Source organism: Macrobrachium nipponense, chromosome 11, assembly GCF_015104395.2.
Source record: "Macrobrachium nipponense isolate FS-2020 chromosome 11, ASM1510439v2, whole genome shotgun sequence".
Taxonomy (NCBI): domain Eukaryota; kingdom Metazoa; phylum Arthropoda; class Malacostraca; order Decapoda; family Palaemonidae; genus Macrobrachium; species Macrobrachium nipponense.
Window position 1 is genome coordinate 52,552,126 of NC_061087.1, and position 12,756 is coordinate 52,564,881.

Consider the following 12,756-nt stretch of genomic DNA (forward strand, 5'->3'; position numbering starts at 1 on the left):
CGCTGTACTATGGTGTGCATTGGGGCCGGGGTGTAACACCCATGTTAAGAGCTATCGTTTTTGATAATTGTATTAATGGAGTGATATTGGAAACTATCATTCATCAGGCAACCTTTTGGTGCCCAAAGCAGAACTTGGTATTTTGCTTATATCACTGTCCAGTGCCATATTTTAAAGTACAACTCAAAGTGATGAGATGTTTGTACACGTAATTAATGGAACTTATCCCTCAGGAAGTGCCAAGAATTCAAAACCGTCGAGTTTACCATGTCTATGTCAAATGTTTGCCTTTGATGGTTAAAAATAAATCCTTGATGTACTACTATTAAGAAGATGTGATTTTTACCTTGGCCTTCCAATTAATATTTTAAACCCAAGAACAGAATTCTTCTTACACTTTGGGAGTAATATCCATGGTGATGTGACCCAAACATGGGAATTCATGCAGGGACTCCAACTGATGAATTCCAAAGAAAATTTGTGGTTCTGTAATATGCTTAACCAGTTATGTGTCACGCACATAATAACATGTTTACTGCTATTTACTCGGTAGCGCCTTCAATGGGATATTACGTTCAAGACTTTAACTGTGCTTGTCAAGCTGTCAGTCCCGTAATAATACGTTTACTTGTATAGAAAATGTAGGAATATTATTTGGTAACACTCTCAGCACACATAAGCTGTAAATGGAAATTTATTTCTAGCCTGGCAACTCTTTTCTGGTGGTCGCTTATACTAGAAAGCTGCCTGGCCCTGGTTTTCTTTCATTACGCTTTGGGCGTTTATCGAGACAAATTGACTTTTGCATCTTTCACAATGAATATCTCAAAGAGGAGGCGTATTTCTTTGGGTGAGATCAATCAAATACTAGATGAGGAGTCTGATATTGATGACCTATTTGATAATGAGAGCTCTAGTTCTGAATCCTCCAGTGATGAGGATATTGAGGGTATAAACTTTTCTTCTGATAGCGGGAGTGAAGATATCTTTTCATTGCTGAGTGACTGGACACCGAGAGGGAGAGAGAAAGATCCCTTTACTTTTGTTGCTGATCCCAGCATGAAATTCACAGTTGAGGATAAAGAGAACCCATTAGAATAGTTTGAGAAATACTTTGATGATGAAATCATTGATTACCTCATGAAAGAATCAAACAGGTTTGCAAATCAGTTTCTAGATGGGAATGCAGAACATTTGTCTCCACAATCACGAGTACATAGATGTTTTGAAACTGAAGTAGGATTGTGTGTAACCCCTTGCTTTAGAGATTAACATACAAAAGAATAATAGTGCATGTATGTTTAATATTTTTCATTCAGTATTATGTGGTCTTTTGAAATAAAATAATAGTAGTATTAATTGTTTTTTTATTCCAACATTTAATAAATTCCTACACTTAACTACAGTATGAACTATAAGCATAAAAATCAATGTAAACTTTGAGAAACTATCATGAGTGCTATGATTGCTAATTACAAAAAAAGTGTGACAGTACATTACCAGCGAGCTCATTCCCGGGGGGATGCTTAACAGGTTAAGTGATCTTGGGAGCAGTGGCATGCACTGGGTCTTGGTTTCATTATATGGGATATAAAATTCCTCTGCATATTGGCAGCAAGTGTGGATGACCCACTGGAGACCTTGCACTGATGGGGAAATCAGAACCATATTGTTTATTGTTGTTTCGTTGACAGTGCATCCGATTGGGAATAAGTTCAGTTTGGCGTTCAAGGCATCTGTGCACGTATTAAACAGGTATGGAGAGAGCATACCCCCTTACCAAAGTCTGTTTAGGGAGCCGAATGTGTGTGACAACACATTACCCCATTTGACACATCATTGCAGGTTGGAGAACCAGCAATATAAAATGTCAATTAAATATAGAGGTGTGTCTCTTTTTTGCAGCTTCAGGTAATTTACTCTGTCAACATCTACAAAACATAGGAAAACAGGAGAGGCTGATGATAGGTAATAGTTCAGCAATTCTTCAGAGTGTAAATACAGGTGTCAGTTAAATCCGTGGTGTGTAGAAAGGGGAGAAGTCTCACTAGAAAAACCAATTCAAGTATCTTCGATGCAATCATAGTGATTGGAATTGGGTGATAATTCCAGGGCCAGTTGCATCATTTAGCTTGATTTTGATAAATGGTATTAGGTGAACTGAGAGCAGGGAGTCTGGAAGAAACTGATTGAAAGTTTGCAACAGTTGGTATTACTATAATCTACGACATGCATTTGTTTTTTTGTCTACGGGGTCAACATTGCAAACCGCTTTGCATCCGTTAGTCCTGAATAAATCTCACCTTAGGAAGATGTGTTTCATCATTCTGCCCCAGTCAATTAACCCCATACTATCACAGGTTATGGGCCCAGGAGAAGTACGGATACTGATTTCAACAAGAGATTGAAGGTACTATTGGACTCTGTGATTCAAGATGGGTGAACCTGGCTCAGGGCCATGTATCTTTGGAATCACAAAGTTGAAAGGGCAAGAAGACTACAAGAATTGGTGTTTCTCCATGACTAACTATTTAAGGAGACAAGGATTGCAGTCGGCTGTGCAAGGATCCGATACAGCAGATGGGAAGGATTGCCGCAAAGAATGAGCTCTTGCCGGCTTATGCCTCATGGTAGACACTCAAAATTATCAGTACGAGAACAGTGCAAAAACAGCTAAAGAGGCATGGAAAGCTCTGAAGAAGAAATTTGAAACCAAAGACCATTGTCAGTATGTATGTATATCTGGTTTGAGCCATGAGTCAGGCAAGGTTTCAGAACTTCAGTGATATGGAGGGTTAATATATTGCATACATCACATCTCTAGGCAAGAATGAGAAGTTAAGGACAAGTACCTGATAGCCATGATATTCCAAGGATTTCCAAGTGAGTATGACAGTTGGGTCACGTCTGTGTACTGGGGAAAAGGATATGGTTTTGGATACTGTCATCACCAAACTACTGGACAAGAGTCAGCATAGAGATGTCACTGGCAAGAAGTGTAATGATAACAAGCAGCAGAAGGATACATCTAATATGTGTTGTTGGTGCTGCCACAAAAAGGGGCACCCCATCAAGGAGTGTCTTAAGCCGAAGGACTATGAGGTGCCTGGTAAAGAGAAGAAATATGACAAGAAAAGTGATGATGGTGGTCAGAAGTTAACTCCAAAGAAAACTTTTCTGTGTGCTTTGTCTGCATGACTGACTGATAATGTGATAGTGATAGATTCTAATGTTGAAGGGCATATGTCACTGGACAAGAAATTTCTTGTAAATTACAAAGCCTGTGACTTTGATCAGGGTGTTGTTGTTGGTGTTAATGGAAGATTGAGAGTTGCTGGTACAGATGATATAAAATTGTCATCAAATAATTCATTTGATAAAATGTCAGATGTTCGCTATGTTCCTGGTTTGAGTAAGGCTTTGTTGTCTGTGAATCAATATATTGATTGTGGCATTAATTTCCTGTTTACATCGAGAGGTTGTCAATTTGCTGATGCTGATGATTGCGTTGTCAATAGTTCAGTTTTGGGTACTGGAAGCCGAGAGAATGGTTTGTATCTTTTTGATGGAAAACGAGACACCAAGTCAGTTTTTGTAAGTAATGTTCAGGATTATTATCTGTGGCATTAAAGATTAGGGCATGTTGGTCAACAAAAATTGAAGTTTTGTGTTCACATTCAGATGATGTGAAATTTACAAATGCTTGTGCTTTAGGTAAGCAATCAAGGCTTCCTGAGAGTTTTGGTGGAACCAGGTATGTACTTACAATTGTTGATGATTATTTAAAGTTCGTCAGTTTTTATTTTTTAGTGAATAAGAAACAAACCAAGGACAGAATTATGGAATATGTTACTCAGTGTGAAACTCAGAAAGGAAAAGTACTGAAGGTTTTCAGACTGATAATGGAGGTGAATTTAGAAATAATAATTTGTTTTCTTTTGTCAAGAGTAAAGGAATTGTACATCAGATATCTGTTAGGTATACCCCTAAGCAGAATGGTGTTGCCAAAAGGCAAAATATGTCAACTTTTGAAGCAGCTAGAAGTATGATGTTTAATGCTCACTGTCCAAAGAAATTGACAGCTTCTGCCAATACTGCTGTGTATGTTCAGAACAAAGTACGCCTTACTGGTGTTAATAATTGTATTCCTGAAGAGAGATTCACTGGACTGCCTGTGAAATATTCTAATTTGAGAGTTTTTGGCTGTAATGCATATATGCATGTACCTAAGTAGGTTAGACGTGACAAGTTGGATGCAAGAAGTAAGTGTTTGATTTTTGTTGTGTATGATAAAGAGAGCAAAGGATATCTCTTGTTTAATCATGATAAACTAAAGGGTATTTCTGTTGAACATTGTATCAAGTTTGATGAAGGGAAGTTTACTGCTTACTCAGAGGGTGTGACAGATGTAAGTGATGTTTATTCTCCAGTGGCTGATTTGGTCAAGGGAAATGATGTAGAGGAAATTCCTGTTGATGAGGAAGAAGGTGAGTTCCATGATATTGAACATGGTGACTTTAAGGGGGGAAATATAGGTAAGGAAATTAATGAAGATGTGCAATATAGGAGATACCCACTGAGAGACAGAAAAATGAGAGTTTCCTGATTTTGAGATGTTTACTGAATTTTTGTATTGTAATGTTGTGTTTGATGATCACTTTGAACCAAATACTGTTGGTCTGACCCTGGAAGGCAAAGATAGTATACACTGGAAAAAAAAAGCTATGAATGAAGAGAAGCCTGATGGTAAAAATGTTATGAAATGTAAAAGGGCTTTTACGATTAAGCAGAATTGTGATGGGGATGTTGCAAAGTTCAAAGCTAGACTGGTAGCTGTGGGATGCTCATAAAAATATGGTATTGATTCTTTAGAAACCAATGCCCCTATTGTTAGATACAAAATGCTGAGACTTTTCTTTTCTCTGTCTGTTAAACTTGATCTGCAAATTCACAATGTTGAAATTTCTACAGCCTTTTAAATGGTGACTTAAAGGAGGAAATATATATGTGCAAAAGATAAGGGTAAAGTGTGCAAACTGAATAAAGCAGTGTATGGGCTCAAACAAGCAAGCAGATGTTGGTATGAGAAGGTGCATATTGTTAACATATTGTGATTTGTATTGTTCATATTTTATTCATATTGTGTCAGAACATTGCAGTCGCCGCTTGTATGTTGATTTTTCTTTAGCATTTAGTCTTTCTCACTGATGAGTCGTGGTGCCACCTGTATGTAAACAATGCGACATGTTTGTTGTTCCTGCTTTCCTCTTTCAGTCTGAATAAAAATCTACTGGCGACAACACAGGTGTATCAATCAGACCCTTCCTGGAACTCTGTTAACAAGTGAAACGAATCCTAAAAATTCTAGAACTTAGTAAGGTTAACAGGTTATGGTCCCAGAACACATCGGGACTGATTGAAAAGTGGGATATTGTCCAGATTGAAGAAAGTGTTAGCATATAGCTAAGTTTCCCTTAAAGTGTTTCATCAAGAAGTTCAAGATGGCTGAATGTGAAGAAAGGGAAAAGACCTCCAAGAAGATCCTTCTACAGTGTGATGATGCAAACTACTACCCATGGTTGAAGAGGATCAAAGCAAGACTGATTGACAAGAACTGTTGGAATGCCATTGAACCTGGGTTTGGGAATGACATCCACGATAATGAGAATGAAGAAGAGGCCTTGGCAGAGCTCAACCAAGAACAAGCCAGAGTCAATTGCCGAGCTCGGGGAGTCATTATCGAGGCGCTGCACAGCTCTACTCTCTATGGTGTTGGTGAGTTTAAATTTGCAAACAAAGTGTGGGACACACACTCTAGGAAATGTACGGTGAATTTGGGATTATTCACACCATCCTGTTTTTCAAGGAAATGGCTAGGTTGGATAAAGTGCCATCAATGCCAATGGCAGATTACATTTCCAAGATGCATGAGTTGATTCAGAAGGTGAGAATGGGTGGCATCCCAATAAATGACACTTGCTTTGCTGCTTTCTTGCTACTTGGGCTACCACTCAGGGAGTATGATGCTTTTGTGAGATCCTTCGAGTGTGACCTGGATAGGCTCACATCAAGAAATGTAAAGTGCAAGCTTGTGATGGAAGAAAGGCGATTAGCATTGCACAACAGGGCGACATCAAGCAAAGAAGAATCTCTGGCATTAAAAGCAATGGCTAAACAGCATTCTAAGCAGAAGCACAATCAGCAGCCTCAGAAGCATGATACCTCTGGTGATAGTAAAATAAAGTCTTACACCTGTAAGGAGCCCAGACACAAGGCAAGGGAATGCCCAATCTGGAAGAAGTTCAAGGAGGAACTCACTGAGAAAGGGGATGCCAAGGCTACTGTAGATGAATTTGAAGAAGTAGAAGCAGTGCTCCTGTGCGCCAAAGCGGATGCACATGAATACATGTCAAAATCATCAGCGGGAAAGTGGTTTCTGGTGTGTCAGATCATAATAGTGCTGTGATATTAAGGAGTTCAGGGACATCAACCTGCAACGGAAGGGATCTGTGAAAATTGGTGATGGACATAGACTTTCGGTGGAAGGGACTGGGGTGACAGTAATTCAAGGCAAATGTAAGATTGTGCTTCAGGAAGTGATGTATGTCCCTAAACTATACTGTAGTCTGGTGTCTGTAAAACAGATCACTGCCAACGGTGCTTCGGTATTATTCATGGGTGACCTAGCAAAGGCATCCAAGGGTGACATTGAACTCTTTGTTGCTAAGAAAGAGGGGAAGATGTACATTATGAATCGGGATTGGCCTAATAAAGATAATGAGGGAGCTACTGTGGCATTTCCTGCTAAGGTATCGATGCAGACTTGGCATCAAAGAATGGGTCATTTCAACTATGACGATTTGAAGAAAATTCCAGTTCAGGCTAATGTCAAGAAAGAAGAATGTGGAAAATGTGAAGCATGCATTGAGGGGAAGATGACAAGGATACCTTTTCCTGCAAGCACATCAAGAGCATCTAAACCTTTGATGCTGGTGCACACCGACGTTATGGGACCCTTTAATACCCCTTCATTTGGTGGGTCCATTTATGCTATCATATTCACTGACGATTGATTATTCCAGGTATCTGACTGTAATGCCAATGAAGTCCAAGGATGAAGCATTGTTTAGACTCATTCAATACAAGATCAAGATGGAGAATCTCATGGGCCACACCCTGAAGAAAATTAGATCTGACTTCTGAGGGGAATACTCTAGTAAAGAGCAGTTGGACAACTAACTGGCTGCATATGGAATAGTGCATGAAAGGAGCGTGCCTTACTGTAAACCACAGAATGGGAGAGCGGAACGACAAAATCGCATACATATTCCCCTGTGAATATGTGTGATAAACGAGTCACATGCTAAAGTGATTATAATCATATATGCATATATATATATGATATATATATATATATATATATATATATATATATATATATATATATATGTGTGTGTGTGGTGTGTGTGTGTGTGTGTGTGTGTATGTATATATAGATTATATGCAGTGGAATTGCAATGCCAATAATTATAATGAAGCAAGATGCAATAAAAAAACCAAAGTTATAGTGATAATTTTTTCAATAGTTCCATATAGTACTGTTCCACTGAAATCAAACATTTCTTGAAAGAATAACACAGTTATATACAGCATACAAATCTTATACAATATAATCAGGATACCTTTAATTTATTTAAACTGAAAGAACGTACTGTAGAATGGAAGGAAAACAAAGTGATGTACATAATTAAATGTAATACATATTTTTTCAAGTTATTCACTGTTCATTTGAAAAGGAACTGTAACCTCCTGTCCTTACTTGACTAATCCATGAAATCCATTAACTTAATTTGTATTGATAACACGTTACGCATTTATGAAATATGTTACATATCTCGTTACTTTGATTAAATTTTTGTAGCCATAGAGTTACTTACACAGGTATAAGTTTCATCGAGAGGTGTTCCATGGAATTTGGTGTGGTAGCCTTGACACAGCCTAATCATTGGTAGGAACTATACTCTGTTTTTTTCCATCTGTACATCTGGCTGTGGTGTTCGCGTATGGTAACACTGCATCCCGGGCTATAGATAGTTCCATTCAACTTACATTCAACAATAATAGTAATATCCTATTTCAAATATTAACGGTGTAATTAGCATACGGTAATTTATTAAAACACTTTTCAGTTGCAAATGTACACCCAGATATCCTTTTATTTACCTAAAACTTACACATAGCGTAACTATTTAAAGCCCGGGACGCAGTGTTACCATGCGAAAACACCACAGGCGGATGGACAGATGGAAAAAAACAGAGTATAGTGGTTGAGGTAACGATATCTGAGCAGTTACCCAGTTTTGTTGTTTGCAGTGATTTAAAATCTTTAGGTAAGACCTACGCCTATATGTAAAGGTAGGTTTACACCTACGCACATTTTTGTTGTGGGCAGCAAGAAGCTGCCAGAAAGCATGCCAGAAGGTAAGGACGATGCTGGTGGTGGCTGGTACGGGCCGTTAAAATCGCACGGCACCGCCAGAATTTTAAAATTGTTCAAATTTTTGCATGGCATCTGGCAGCCTGATGAAGTCGCACAAAACCGTAAGCAGTGTGGCGCAGCGCCACAACAAAAGAGGTTAGAACCCACACGGTGCCACGTCACACCACACCACACCGCACCAAGTGAGTGTTCTTACCTCCCGTGCGGGAGTGTTACGGTGTGATGTTACGGCGGAGTGCAGTGCCCTTACGGCGCCTTCATACATGATTAATACATGGCGCGCACATGTTGCGGCCGTGAGGCGTGTTACGGCGTTTACTTAGGTCGATTGGATGGAAGGTTGCCGCAGGCATTCTGGGGAGGATAAAAGGGGCCGGACAGAACACGGGGGCATCATTCACGCCCTGACAGTCTGTCGACATGGATACCCAGCCACTCTCGAGCCACATGACACGAAGATGCCTCTTCACAAGACCACCCCTAGGCCTACCCAGCAGTCCCAGGTCACTCAGGACACCCAAGACACCCAGCCTGTACAACCTTCCTTCCTCAATCCCTCCACCGAGTTGTAGAGTCTAGTCCTTCAGACCTTGTTATCGCCCAGACCAACTGGCTAGAACCTAAGTAAGTTAAAGGGGAATAATTCGCGACACATGCAACCATCTATTCTGCAGAAGCTTGCAAGACAAGTTAAGGAAGGGGTCTTCATGCCGGCCTATTGTGAATACCTACAGCATCTCATCATAATGGTAACATCCTCTTAAGCACACATGATGATGTCCTGATAATGAAATTTAGTTGTTATACATGATGAGTATAAAAGTAACAGAATCTAAAAGGCAGTTGTGTGCAGAATTCCATGGATAAAAAAGGTAGCGTTATCTTTCACAAGTCGGATAACATCAGCCTGCTGCTGCCAAGTTGATTTTGCAGAAACACCTTAGCTACGTGAGCCTCGGTTCGGTCATCACATAATATTAAGAAATTTCATCAATTTTTCCTCCTTACACTAGAAACAAATCTAGACCAAAAAGTCATTCTTGCAGTCAACTTTTATGAAGTTTAAAATTTATACCTTTAAGATCTCACTACTGAATTTGTCTTAAGTACTGTTTTACTACAATTGATATGCATCAGCTTTATCGCGAATACTGATAAAGAAGAAAATATTTTATGTTCAGAAACAATATCTTTGAACAAATTGTATCATTTACAGTCTCAGATTATGCAAGGTAGTTTTTTTGTAATTTATCGGCCATGGGAAGGTCATGTATTTGCCCGTAAACCTATTGAATATCTAGTTTTGGAAAACTTTGGTGGCATATAATGCCCGTGTTAGTAATGTATTGTTATATAAAGACTGTAGCACAAGACAGGATTGTAAATGGCCGCTCAGACCTGACAATGAACACTCTTTTACCCTGTGAGAGCTGCACAGATCTGAATTAGAAGTCACTGAGCAGAATTTCGTGGTAGTAGGTAGATAGCCCTACAGCAAAATAAAAAACGCTTTCATTCACTCACCTCTCCGGATTCTTCAGCTCTTCCACCACGTAGTAAAGACTCTCCCTGCAATGAAGATATCACGTTTAGGCAAGACTTGAAACAACTGTAATGCAACTTTCTCTCTCTCTCTCTCTCTCTCTCTCTCTCAGTATATATATACATACATACATACATACATACATACATACATAATCAATACATACATAAACATATATATATATATATATATATATATATATATATGATATATATATATATATTATATATATATATATATATATCTATATATATATATATATGTGTGTGTGTGTGTGTGTGTGTGTGTGTGGTAGAATCTACTGGTCACTTTTTACCAGATACATAAATGTAAGTAATAACCACATGGCCTCTTAACTTCTTGAATTCTTTGCGCTCTTTTGGACCTGCTTGTCACTACAAAGCCTTGAGATCCAAGTGCAAGAAATGTGACGAAATTTTGATGTCAAGGCTTTGCAGTGACAAGCATATCCAAAAAAGCGTGAAGAATTTAAGAAGTTAAGAGGGCATTATGGCTTTTATATTAACATATATTCACACATACACAGACACACACACACACACACACACACACACACACATATATATATATATATATATATATATATATATATATATATATATATATATATATATAGATATATATATATATATATATATATATATATATATATATATATCTATATATTATATATATATATATATATATATATAATATTATATATATATATATTATATATATATATATATTATTAATATTATATATTGCTACTTTCAAAATGCATATATCTCCTCTGTGACTGTATAAAATGTTATGTAGAATTGTGCAACATTTTTTCAGATTCCTAGATAGCTTAGAGATAGGATGTTTTAAATGTGTGTTCAGATTTTGCATAACATAATGTAAAAGAATATTTATATAACGTAGAACGTAAAAAGAGAGGGATTTTCTTTGCCCATTCGAAACTATGATTGTTTCCCTATTATGTCAGCACTGTGAGATTAGAGGAACTGCGAGATCTCCGTTTGCTTTCCTAATCTGTCAACACGTTTGATAAGCGAGCTCGAATCTTCAATGTGTTTTGGGAATCTGTCATCATGTGTGATAAGGGGCTTCTCCTTCGTCTCGATCGGGTACGAACATTATTGTATACTGGACTCATACGTGTATGTCTTTATCAAAGCCACTTGCAGGTTACACATTTTGTGAGTAAAGTTGCGTAAGATTTCGAAGCTTCTGGAAGTATTATTGTCTCAAAACGTTTTGTCATCTCCCCTGTCCAGTTTCCACAAAGGAAGAAAATTTCATTAGATCTTAGACCCTCGAGGCGTTCAGATCTCTCTCTCTCTCCCTCTCTCTCCATCGCATAGCACTTTTGATCTTAAAGCAACGTAACGATTTTGTGCTTATAAACTGGTCACTCGTAATTTGTGAATTTCAGATTTGATATTTCTTAGAGTTTATTTAGTGTTATCATAGTTTCGAATGGGCAAAGAAAATCCCTCTCTTTTTACGTTCTACGTTATATAAATATTCTTTTACATTATGTTATGCAAAATCTGAACACACATTTAAAACATCCTATCTCTAAGCTATCTAGGAATCTGAAAAAATGTTGCACAATTCTACATAACATTTTATACAGTCACAGATACTGTGACTGTATAAAATGTTATGTAGAATTGTGCAACATTTTTTCAGATTCCTAGATAGCTTAGAGATAGGATGTTTTAAATGTGTGTTCAGATTTTGCATAACATAATGTAAAAGAATATTTATATAACGTAGAACGTAAAAAGAGAGGGATTTTCTTTGCCCATTCGAAACTATGATTGTTTCCCTATTATGTCAGCACTGTGAGATTAGAGGAACTGCGAGATCTCCGTTTGCTTTCCTAATCTGTCAACACGTTTGATAAGCGAGCTCGAATCTTCAATGTGTTTTGGGAATCTGTCATCATGTGTGATAAGGGGCTTCTCCTTCGTCTCGATCGGGTACGAACATTATTGTATACTGGACTCATACGTGTATGTCTTTATCAAAGCCACTTGCAGGTTACACATTTTGTGAGTAAAGTTGCGTAAGATTTCGAAGCTTCTGGAAGTATTATTGTCTCAAAACGTTTTGTCATCTCCCCTGTCCAGTTTCCACAAAGGAAGAGAATTTCATTAGATCTTAGACCCTCGAGGCGTTCAGATCTCTCTCTCTCTCCCTCTCTCTCCATCGCATAGCACTTTTGATCTTAAAGCAACGTAACGATTTTGTGCTTATAAACTGGTCACTCGTAATTTGTGAATTTCAGATTTGATATTTCTTAGAGTTTATTTAGTGTTATTTAGTGTTTTTATGGAATCTGAACAAACATTTTTGTTGTAACGGCGCCTGGTTTTTGTGAAAGTGTAAACCAAGACTGCAGCAAAGAGAGAAGTTGGTATACCAAAAAGGTTAAGTCTGTTATATTTTTATTAGTTGCAACTAATATCTAATGGTTATGATGGTTTGGTAAGAAACTAATAACGGATACGATCAATGGTTTGGTAAAAACTGATGGTTACAATGTTTTGAGTGAAAAGATTTACACTTTTACACATTGCAAATTTTTGTGTTTTGTGTTTGTTTCATTTTGTGCATTTTTTCATTACTTGTTGAAGTGTGCCTTTTTATTTTGATATTGCCCACATTTTTCTGTATTTTCATTTGCGTTCACAATTTA

General features: G+C 37.7%; 1 protein-coding gene across 1 annotated transcript in view; it reads right to left on the bottom strand.

Annotated features, from left to right (window-relative positions):
• LOC135205910 (Y+L amino acid transporter 2-like) overlaps window positions 1-12,756 on the bottom strand; it is a 108,521-nt gene that overhangs the window by 28,409 nt on the left and 67,356 nt on the right. Inside the window, exon 5 of the mRNA XM_064237135.1 lies at window positions 10,025-10,069. Within this exon, the coding sequence (XP_064093205.1) occupies window positions 10,025-10,069 (45 nt within the window). The remainder of the gene's footprint in view (window positions 1-10,024; window positions 10,070-12,756) is intronic.